This window comes from Adiantum capillus-veneris, chromosome 24, assembly GCF_014529385.1.
Source record: "Adiantum capillus-veneris isolate H3 chromosome 24, ASM1452938v2, whole genome shotgun sequence".
NCBI lineage: Eukaryota > Viridiplantae > Streptophyta > Polypodiopsida > Polypodiales > Pteridaceae > Adiantum > Adiantum capillus-veneris.
The window spans coordinates 125,800,300-125,812,211 of record NC_140954.1 but is presented as its reverse complement, the minus strand read 5'-3'; the positions used below and the strand labels follow the sequence as shown (position 1 = coordinate 125,812,211).

At 45.3% G+C, this 11,912-nt stretch overlaps 1 protein-coding gene across 1 annotated transcript; it reads right to left on the bottom strand.

Annotated features, from left to right (window-relative positions):
- Positions 1 to 6,322: 6,322 nt before the first annotated feature.
- Positions 6,323 to 8,466, bottom strand: LOC147427095 (pentatricopeptide repeat-containing protein At2g13600-like). Its single transcript, XM_086497906.1, has one exon. The coding sequence runs from the start codon at positions 8,398 to 8,400 to the stop codon at positions 6,832 to 6,834; it is 1,569 nt and encodes a 522-aa protein (XP_086354032.1). The 5' UTR covers positions 8,401 to 8,466; the 3' UTR covers positions 6,323 to 6,831.
- Between the last annotated feature and the right edge of the window lie 3,446 nt (positions 8,467 to 11,912).

Genomic DNA, 11,912 nt, shown 5'->3' with positions numbered 1-11,912 from the left:
TCCTCGTCATAACTCATGCTTAGCCTGCACGTGAGAAATGAGAGGTAAAGAATAGAGGCACTGCTCATTGTGGATGAACATGGGAGAGAAATCTTCCAGTGAGAGAGTGAGTGTGTTTGCCTTTCAATCAAAGAGTGAAGCACGCTCATGAAACCATTTAATGCCAAAATTCATATCACATTCTGAGAGAGGAGAAACAATAAATTTTTGACGGAAAGATGCCTGGTGAATAGAGACTAACACACTAGGACATTCATTCGTGTTAAAGAGTGCATGCTTGCAGCGAATCTAGACACCTCGATAAGAGATGCTGGAAGAGCTTCTAGGCGGGCCCTATTTACAAGAAAATCATTGACTACATAACGCATATTGCCAGAGTCACGTTGACCATTCACATGCCCATAACACTTAAAGAGAGACTCATCAAGGTGCTCATCAGAGACATGTTGTGTACTTTTTGGGTTAATCAAAGTGCTAACGGTTTTGTGGATGCTTTTGGTGGTGCTTTCTTAGGACAATCTTTCTTAACATGACCCTTTGTGTGACATTATTTCTTCTTTTTCATAGGCGGATCTTTCTTCTAGAGTTAACCATCCTCCTACAATTCCTTGAGCAAACTTTTCATCGGGTGTTAACTTAGGTTTATCTTGAGATTTTTTCTTTCCCTTAGATTCATTGTGAGAGTTATGTGCTCTAGGTGTGGAAGAAGATTGAGAAGAAGAGTTACCGTTATATTTACCATTGGTCTTACCATTATTATCATTCGGTGGGTTCTAAGGATTCTAAGAGGTACTTTGAGACGACTTTGCCTCCTTAGGCTTGCCTTTGTTGTGCTTCATTTCTTGGGCGAGAGCAATCGCCACTGCCATGTTGTAGTCCGTAGGGCTAAAGACTTGAACATCAAACTTGATGTACTCGTCTAACCGGAAAAGGAAATTCTCTTTTCTTTCGGCATCTGATTTGCGTAATTGGACGCCAATCTGAAAAATACAGTTAGAAAAAGACATGACAGGAAATCCATTTTGCTTGAGACCATGCCATTTTTCATTTAATCAATCTAGGTATTGTGGTGGCATGAAGCGAGCCTTGAGTTTGTCTTGGAAGTCGCTCCAACTCAGAGAGAGGAGAACGCCTTCCTTGGCATGCTCAAGGTGCTCAGCCAACTGTGACTCCTACCAAGCTTGATACCAATTAATGGCATCCATGCTAGATACATGGCAGCCGTCAAAACTTCACAGTTACTTGTTTTCTTGCTATTTGCAAAGTAAGCATTAAATTGATGCAACCAAGAATGAATCACAGAAGCATCCATCTTACCGTCATACTTACTAAACATCAACTTCTCAATGACCGCATTGCTGGAGTCGTCGCATCTACCTGTGCTACACGATGACTCGTTAGGCACCTTGAGTGGCTCGCCTTTCGTGGAGAGTACCTGTAGGACCAACTCTTTCATGCATTGGTCCCTCTGCACCTCTCGCTCTAACTCCATAGCTGCTCACTTCTCTTCGGTTGCTATTCATTGAGCTTCGTGTGCTAGCTCACGCTCAATCTCCATAGCTGCCCTTCTTTCTTCCCGCTTGGGGTCCATGGTAGTGCATTGTGCCTCTTGTTGTAGCATCATATCCATCATCGACTTGACCAAAGCCTCAGTGGCGTAGATGGGGATGATTGGAGAACAATCCTCTTGGTGTAGAAACTTCGTCTTCTCCAACTCCACTCTCATCACCTTCACACAAAGTATCAATTCCGCTTCGGGTGATGACCAAGCACTTGAGTTCTTAGGTTGCAATCTGCATTTAAGAATGCCTTTCTCTTACCCAAGCTCGAATCTTTCCTACAGATGCACCCCTTTGTGGCCTTGCGCTCACACCAAGGTTTCTTTTTCCCACCTCACGTCGATTGGCATGCCGCTAAGTGCAAGGTCCGCTCTCAATGAGTGGAAAAGAGGAACGAGGGGAGGCTAGACAAGACCTTGTTTCTTGGGTTACGTGCTCTTCAAAAAAGAAGATTAGCGATCGACACGCCCAAGTGGTGGAGCTCTGATACCAATGTAATATGCAGTGGAATTGAATGATGGTGTATGGCTAAAGATGAGTGTTCAGTGGTACTCAAGGTTCCTTTTAATTAACAAAAGGGAGAGCCTTCCATGCTTTAATGAGAGAATGTGCAATGACCAAAACAAGAGAATGTAATGCAAATTGTGAATGAAAATGCAAGAGAGTGCTAGAGAAAGACAAAGAAGAGACAACACTAGATGGGTCCCAAACCCCCTCAAGTCCCCCGCCCTCCCCATTGCCAGAGAGGTATTTGATTTGGATTTCACAAGGTCTGGTACAATGCTTCTAGATGTTGTGGTACTTGACAATGATGATTTTTACGATGATGAAGATGATGATGTTGACGGCGATGATGATGTCGACGATGATGACCGACGAACACTGAGACTGAAAATGGAAAAATTCTAAGGCTGATGTGGTTAAAATATGAGCACTGTCCTAGGGCTGAAATCTACAAATGTCAGTGAGACGATGATGGTGACGACGGCAATGGTGAGGCTACGTTGAAATTTGATGGGCTGAAATCTAAAATTAAGGGCTGAATTATGAAAACACTGGCTGAACTGAGAGTGCTTGCATGATTCAATGAAGAAAAGGGGTGCGGGATTGTATGGCATCACATCGCTCGGGCTGATCTGCTGGCGGAATGCCAAATGTTGAAAACATTGATGCTTAGGTCTTCAAAACGGTGGGCTTGTTGAAAACGCTGAGGTTGCTAGAGAAACACTAGAGGGCTTGTAGCTCTTGCTGGCTTTGTGCTCTCTCCTCTATCTTCTGGCTTTTCCATGTGCCCAAGGCTTCCTTTTATACTCCCCACAAACTGGGTCTACTAGTCCTCAGTCAGCCCCCATGATTCCATAAATTAAAGTCACTTAATAAGTCAATAATAAGTGCCTTATAAGTGGAGGTTTATATGCAATGCAACTTTGGGTTCATGCAGTGGCAAAAGATGTTCATGTTAGGTGTGCAATCAGAGGGTATGCAACTACTCTAAGTGCCTGGACATGCACGACCTGTGTGCAGGCTCACAAGGTTGCTAGAACACTTTCTAGGCTTCCTAAACCCTAGAACTAGGCATAGCTTGTCCACATGCACATAGGGTTAGATGTGCACGTGACACAAATGAAATTTTTGATGAGTTTTGTGTCCATAGTGTGGTCTCTTGAAGTACATTAATTGCTCAAGATGCCCAAGAAGGGGTGGGTCTGGGCTCTTTCTACTTTCCAGTAGATGCAAAGTGAGGGTTTCTTTCTAGATAAAGCCTCTCGGCATGCACTTATAGCAAGGACCTACTTTCAACAGAATTCGATCTATCTTAGAATCATGAAGCAACGTCTCAAGCAACTAGGAAAGAAGTGTCCAAAGTTGTCTTTTTGTATGCATGGTCCTTTTCTAGTCATTAAAAAGATAAATGAGGTTTCTATGAAATTACAGTTGCTTAGCTCATGGTCAATGCACAAGTTTTTCATGTTTCTTGGTTGAAGTTGTTTCAGGGAAACCCACCAAAGGACATTTCAAGCAGGAGTCATGGAGTTGAAGCAAATTTTGCTGCATTGGTTTCACCATGGATCAAAGAAGCAAGCACGACAATACCTTTTGAAATTCAAAGATCGAGGAACCCACGAAGCAATGTGGGTCAATGAAGCATTTTTCACACATTTTCCTGAGTTGTTGGCGGACTACAAAGAAGCCATGAGCTCGGTACCAATACCTCACCTTGAAAAGGGGGGATGTCACATGTACATCTAACCCTAAGTGCATGTGGACAAGCTGTTCCTACTTCTAGGGTTTAGGAAGCTTATGAAGTGTTATGGAAACTTTTTGAGCCTGTACACACGCTGTGCATATCCAGGCACTTTGAATAGTTGCATACCCTCTGATTGCACACCTAACATAGCATTTTTTGCCATTGCATGAACCCAAAGTTGCATTGCATATGAACCTCCACTTATAAGGCACTTATTATTAAGTGACTTTAATTTATGGAATCGTGGGGGCTTGCTAAGAACTGCTCGACCCAATGTGGGGAGTATAAAAGGAAGCCTTGGGCGCAAAAGACAGAAAAGAGAACACAGAGTCAGCAAGAGCTACAGGCCCTCTAGCGTTTTCTCCAACAACCTTAGCGTTTTCAGCAAGCCCACCGTTATTGAAGACCTCAGCATCAGCGTTTTCAGCATTTGGCATTCCGCCATCAGATCAGCACTAGCGGTGTGGTGCCACACCGTCCCGCACCCCTTTTCCTCGTCGAATCCTGCAAGCACTCTCAGTTCAGCCAGTGTTTTCAGAATTCAGCCCTTGATTTCGATTTCAGCCCATCAGTTTTCAGCATAGTCTTGCCGTCACCAACAATTGCAGATTTCAGCCCTAGGACAGCGCTCAGATTTGAGCCAGCTTCAACCCTAGCATTTTTCCATTTTCAGCCTGAGCCTTCGCCGTCGGCGTCGTCGACATCATCGAGATCATCATCGTCAAGTACCATAACATCTAGAAGAATTGTACCAGACCTTTGTGCAATCTAAAGCAAATACCTCTCTAGCAATAGAGGGGGGGACCCTTGGAGGGGGGTTTGGGACCCCATCTGGTGTCGTCTCTCTCTCTCTCTCTCTCTCTCTCTCTCTCTCTCAGTCTCTCAGTTTGCATTCCATTCTCTTGTTTTGGTCATTGCACATTCTCTCACTGAAGCACAGAAGGCTCTCCCTTCCGCTAATTAAAAGGAACCTTGAGCCATACACCATCATTCACTTCCACTGCACATTACAATTTGCTTTCATGAGGATGCCACATTTAGCATACCTATCAACCAAAGCACCACCAAGCAAGACATGTTTTTTGAACGGCCCGACTAGTGATTGCATCCTGAATTCAGCCATCTCAACGTTCATAACATGCCACAAGCTTCAAGGTGCAAGCATAGGAGAGTGCATCTGAAGGGATTTCTATACGTCACATCTGCTGAAAACAGCCAGAGCTTCCTTGCCCCAGTCATGTTGTGTATATCCTCGAATAAATGCGCTCTAAAAAACAACGTTCTAGACAGGAAGCTTATCAAGAACATATGTGCATTCATGCGGGCACAACAGTTGGCATACATGTGGAGCAAAGCATTGCCAAGCAAGACATGTTTCTCCGACAACTCCTGCCTAGCAATCTCATTGTGAATTCACATGGAAAATTCACCCATCAGGTCAACTATATCGCTGGATCTTAGCCTTAAAAGCATACAGCTTCCAGCTGCAGTTTTGCACAAGCACTTCTAATGTGGGATCAAAGTGCTAAACATTGTAAGCTAAAATTGGAACACCTAGGTATCAAATGAAAGATTGAAGGAAGCGCAGATCAAGGTGGTGTTTAAAACACCAGTGTCTGAAATGTTAAAAGGGTCAAAGTTTTCACTCTTCTTCATCAGCTGCTCCTTTGGAAGCAGAGGCAGGCTTCTCAGGCAATAAAACAGAGCATATTATGGGTAGAACACCCCCATTTCCAATTGTCACAAATCCCAACAGCTTACTCAGCTCCTCATCATTCCTGATTGCAAGCTGGATAGAGCGAGGTACTATCCTTGTCTTCTTGTTATCCCATGCATCGTTTATTGGAATCCATCACAAACACACTAAAACAGCTGCTATGGAGCAAACATGAGCCTTCATCCAAAACCATAGAGTTACACAAAAGCAATTGGATACACTCAGCTGCGACAGGAACAGAAGCCCAAGTCCATAGCAAGAACACAATTTTACTATTCAACACAAGAAGCCATGGCTGATATACCAGCCCAATTATACACATAAAACAAAATATCCATGACAAGCAAGACAAACACATCTTTCCTTGAAAAAAATTCAAAATTGGTACAGCATGATCAAGACACAGAACAAGGGGGAAGGAATAGCTCTGCAGCAAGGTATTCAAGGACTGCACCAAGACAGACAGGAACACCTGTCGCCGGCACCAACACACTCTGCATATTTGACTGAATTAAGGAGCCGTGCAATTCCTCCAACAGGAAACTGCAGGCCAGCCTTGGAGCTGTGTGGCATGCTCTTCTTGCCGGGCGTCTTACCACGACCTGCCATGGCAAAACTCTCTACAGAAACGGCAGCAAAGAAGCAGAGACTGCCAGAGTGTGGCATGATTTCTTCTCTGGTGCGAAAAAAGAAACGCAGATGTGCATGCACTTTGCTATTGACGGTTCATCCTTCATATCCTAAACTGATTTAACATTTTTAGAACCACGCGTATGTTGGCTATTCCCTACACATGGATATGTCAATTGATAGAATGGATTATGGCCATTCCCTACACGTGGATATGTCAATTGATTAGAATGGATTGTGGTTCTAAACATTCCCACAAAATCAAGGTAAAAAAGGAGGGGTCAATCTACCCTACAAATGTACGCTATATGGGGGGCTTCTTAATAGTGAACCCCCCGAGCGTAGAAGAGCCAACTGTGTATCCCACTGACTGTGCAAAGTGTACCGTAGCTCCTACGTCAACCAATGTGTCACACATCCAGGAAGGAGTAGCAGCCAAAACATGTGCATCTAACCTTCCAAGAATCCAGAAAGCAATACTGCATCGTGACAAAGATAATGCCACTGACTACAATGAACCCTCTCTTGACACATGAGCTTTTCTCGATAGATATTCGAGCCTGCTGCGGCCTGCCCTACAATGAGGTCACACTCTGCACTCAGAATTATCAGCTTTGATCTGCATTTGGATACAATAGCATGCAGGCCCAAGGTTGCATACACTAAGCTCAAAGCAACTATCCACCAAGCTTCATTTTTTGTTCAAAAGCCACAGACCCAAGTTTCAAATTCCCCCATTTAAAACAAGCATCTAATAAAGGAAACCAGGATGGCCGATCTTTTGACGTTGTTGGCATGGTCTGTTTTAAGATAGCAATTGCCTTGTCAAAGTGCCCTTCTCTACTAAAGAGATCCACCATGCAAGAATGATGGTTTAAATCAGGAACAAACCCATAAGTTTTGCTCACAGTTTCAAAAAGCATTTGTCCCTTCTCTGTGGCTCCTGCCATTCCACAGGATTTCAATACAAAAGAGAGGGTCACCGCATCAGGCAAAAGGCCCTCAAATTTCATCTGTTCAAAACAATTGAGTGCTGTGTCACAATACCCAAGTTGGCAGTAGCCTCCAATAAGTGCAGTCCAAGAGAATACATCTCGATCAGGAAGCATGTCGAAAACTTCTTGTGCCTTTTCGAGCGCACCACACTTGGCATACATATCTATCATCACATTCCCAAGGTCGCTGCCCTTTTCAAGTAAACCCCCTCTCATGATCTCAGCATGTAGTTCCTTACCCTTTTCTTCTGCTCCCATGCTGCCACAAGCTTTCAAAACGCGAGCAAAAGCAGCTGCATCTGGAGTAATACCCTCGTGTTTCATTTGTTCAAAACAATCAAGGGCTTCATCATTATGCCCTTGTTGAGAATATCCCGTCATTAATGTTGTCCAAGCAACAATATTTCGAACTGGAAGCTCATCAAATGCTTGCTGTGCCTCCATCAATGCACCAAATTTAGCATACATCCCAACCAATGTGTTGCCCAGTAAAGTATCACCCTTCAGCAAACCTTGCCTAACAACCTCTGCATGTATTTGCTTGCCTTTTAAAATTGCCTTTGTGCTTGAGCATGCTTTCAAAATGCAAACAAATGTCGCCGGATCCGGAATGACACCTTCCCCTTGCATCTGTTCGAAACAAATAAGTGCTTTCTCATAGTGCTGGTGTTGACAATATCCTGCAATGAGTGCATTCCAGGAAACAACATCCCGAACAAGATGCTCAATAAAGCTTTGTTCAGCCATACCCAGTGCTCCACACTTGGAGTACATATCAATCAATGCATTGCAAAGTACAGTGTCGTGACACAGCAGACGTGTATTGAGGAGGTCCGCATGTATCTTTTTGCCCTTGTCAGCTGCCCGTACACTGCCACAAGCCCTAAGAATGGAAGCGAAGGTTATGGCATTAGGAGAAAGGCCCTCATCTTTCATCTGTTCGAAGCAGCGAAGCGCATCCTTCCCATAGCCATGCTGCACGTATCCTGTGATGAGACCTGTCCAGGAGACTACGTTGTGGAAGGGGAGCTCGTCAAAGAGTTGCTGAGCCTTCGGCAATGCACCACAGCTAGCGTACATATGGACAAGGGTGCTACCAACATAAACATTTGTTCCAAGCAATCCCGTCTTGAGAACGTGGCTATGCAATCGGCTACCTTGGTGTAAATGCTTCTGTTTAACACAACTCTTTATCTGCAACACCAGCGCAAACTCCTCTGCTACTTTTTGGTGGGCGGTACCAAAATACATTCTTCTATCATCACCATCATCATCGTTCCTCTCAAACCTGAAGAACACGTTCAATAATGTAATGGGCTGTCTCACCTCCAGCAAATGCCTAGTTGGACCTAAGTTAGGGGCTCATCCCATACGAATCTTGTAAAGAAGAAATCGCATGTTATTAGAAGAATTCAAAGTGCACTTGTATATTAACATAATGGATTAAAATCTCACATTAGCAAGATTCCCCCCTTCCCCTCTTTTAAAGTCCACGTTAGCTTCCAATATGCCGTGCTCGCCCTGTCCATGCCCTCCACCTTGCTCTCCACTTGCGCGACCTTATCTTATGAGAGAGAGAGAGAGAGAGAGAGAGAGAGAGAGAGAGAGAGAGAGAGAGAGAGAGAGAGAGAGAGAGAGAGAGCACCCTGGCTACCCTGGACGGCGCAGAGAGAGAAAGAAAGAAAGAAAGCTTTTTAACGTCTGTGTGAGGTCGATATCGACCTATGAGACAAATCAAGTATACATGTGTGTATGTCCTTTGTCTATTGAAAAAGAAAAAATAGTTCAGACTGATACAAAATAAATAAAAGAGGGGAGGATGTCTGGTGGGTGATGAGATCAATGGGGATAGGTGGAGCTCTAGTACTAGAGATATGTGCATGTCTATATGCTGAAGGTAGTACAACCATGCAAATGCATCAATCTAGCTAGCTCCATCCTGTACTAATGGGGGGGGTGTAAAATGTAGTACATGGGAGGGTCGGGAGCAAGGGCTTCCCTAATAAACGCCTCTGGGTGAGCCATTATCTGGACTCGTCTCTCTTTAGAAACGCAATGTGCTCGAGTCCGTATCTCCTCGATCTGTCTGCGGTGGAGTCGGGGGGCCTGGCCTCTAGTAGCCCACGGGCGTCAGTTTTGGCCCGGCTCACCTCAGCCTGTTGAAGGGTCACTCCACTCGGTGGGTCTGGGAGTGGAAGGGGTGTAGCTCTCTTAAAGAAATATGTAAGTTGTGATTGTATCCCCCCCCCCAGGTCTCTATAGGTGGCTGTAGAAGTGTGTCTCTATGCCTCTGCATCTCTAGCAAGTAGCACCCCAGCTGTCTCTGATCTCGAGAGTGCATGATATCTCAAAAGGTAGGTTTCCCTCTAAATAGGGGCTCGCATTGACCTCTGATATCCGCATGAGCTTTGCATCTGCAAACAAAATGCTCCTCACTCTCCACTTCCTCTTTGCATACTCTACACACTCTATCCTCCCTGGGAATGTCACGAGCTCGCCCCACCTCGATCTCTAGTCCATGTGGCGACGGGCAGCCACATTTACAGCAGCAGGAGGACCAGTAGAGGTGGTCGGCTCCTACATCTACCTAGGAGTCACATTCACCAACAGACAAGGACCCTTCTCCATGGCACACGCCGCCACTGATAGACTCACTAGAGGATATGTAGCATTGGCCATGCTAGAGCGGAGATGCCATCACACACACTTTCAGGAGCTCGGCATGAAGGAGTGGCTATTCGACACATTAGTCACTCCAACCTTGATGTTTGCAGCATCAATGTGGACACCCGGATTGACAAATAGCATGTGTACACAGATTGAGAGACCATAGATCTATATAATTTCTTGCCTATTTTGAGGCAAGCACACAATGCCACCGGACATCATCAAGGTAGAGCTTGCCACCGTGTTGCCACCCCCCCATGGTAGTGGAGGCACTCTTCCAGACGATCTGCTTCATCCAGAGAGTGAGAGAGCTCCCGACCAACAGACTCATACGGCGAGCATTTGAGTCAACCATACAATTATCAAATCGACAGAGCATGGTACACACATATTAGATCATGGTTCGAAGCACACGGGCTTGACCTGAAGAGATTTCCACCTTTCCAGTACGACCCAGACTCCCCTTAGCTTCATCTCTCACGTAGTGAGAGAAACATAGCGATCCGACAAGATCTTTGGCAGCTCTATATTAGACAGACTTGGATCACATCTCCCCTCCGACGCAATATGTCACACTATAGAGACCATTTTCTTACCATATTGGAGGATGGGTTCATACAACGACCATGCTATATGGACACCTACATGCCACATAGCGTGTGGAAGAGCATGATCTTGGTTTTCCCAAGATTCACTTTGAGTCCCTTGTCTGTAAAAAACTCATCTAAAGCTCTCAGATGGCTCTGTAGGCCCTCTAGTGACTTTGATATCAGTACAATGTCGTTAGCATATAGCACAATGTGGACTATGGTACCTGCTAGGTATGCTTCTGCCCCTCCCACATGCAGGATGTAGTCGGAGATCTCGTCGATGTAGAGTCCGAAGAGAGTTGGGGCATCCTTGCTTAACACCATCGTGCTGGCAATAGACTCTGACATACCGCCTGGACAACAAACTCTCCATGTCACTCTCTCATAGAGAGCATAGATGGCCCATATCATCTTCAAAGGTATCCCCAAACTTTGAAGTCGTCGAAAGAGCCTCTTGCGTGGAACGATGTCAAATGCTTTGCGAAAATCCACAAAGCAGCAATAAGGCATCTTCTTCTGCACCTTTGCCCCATCAATGAGGCAATGCAGAACAAAGATATGGTCGATGGAGGAGAAGGTTTTCCTGAACCTGCCTGACTAGGAGCCCGTAGGCCCTTAGCCTCCCCTTAAGAACTGAGCTCTGCCTCAAGAACTTCCCCATATAGTTTGGCCATTGTATGGCCAATCATGATAGTCATGTAATTCCCTGGGTCCAAGGTGTCTCCAAACTTGTGGATCGGCACAATGGTGTGCTTGGTCCACTCCTCTGGGAAGCCCTCTCCTATAGCCTGATTGAATGCATGTGCGATCAATAGGGCTATCATGGCGGCTGCACAAATGAGGTGTTCACTTTGTAGACCTATATGATCTAATGATCAGTGGTGTTGTAGTCGACGAATTGCCTTCTTGACCATCTGTGATGTGAAGTAGGAGGAGCTCGTGGGTCGAGGCTCTGGAGGTTGTGGAATTAGTGGCTGGTTTGACACCTCATAAAGTTTCTCTGCATAGTCGTGCCATACCTATGGATCCTTAATGGCGGTAGTCAGTCGTGGCTCCTGGAGGGTGCGCCATGTTGTGGCACTGTCCATGCTCATGAACATGTGGTATATCTCTAGCTCTTGTTCCCGAACGCTCGCCACTTTCGGTCCTGTTGCATCTTTGTGAGGTCACCGTCAAGATAGATGGGGGGGCCCTCAAGCCCTCTCAAGATAACCTCTTTCGAATGAAGGATGTTTGAGACTCCTCAGAAGTGAATTGGAGGATGACGGCTCTTGTCGTGGATCTTTGCTTGCTCTCCAAGCTTTGGCAGAGGGTAGCTCCTTGTCTTCTTTGTACCCAAGCTTCATGCATAGGGCCCCCCTATCACTCTCAGGTGTGGACCCCTCCTCTTATTTGATGCCAATCACTCATACATTGCGCCAATGGGCTTGTCGCATCTTCCCTTCCTCAATAGTTGTGTGTATGATGAGTACTTAATCTATTTGGGCTTCTACTTTCGCCTCCTTT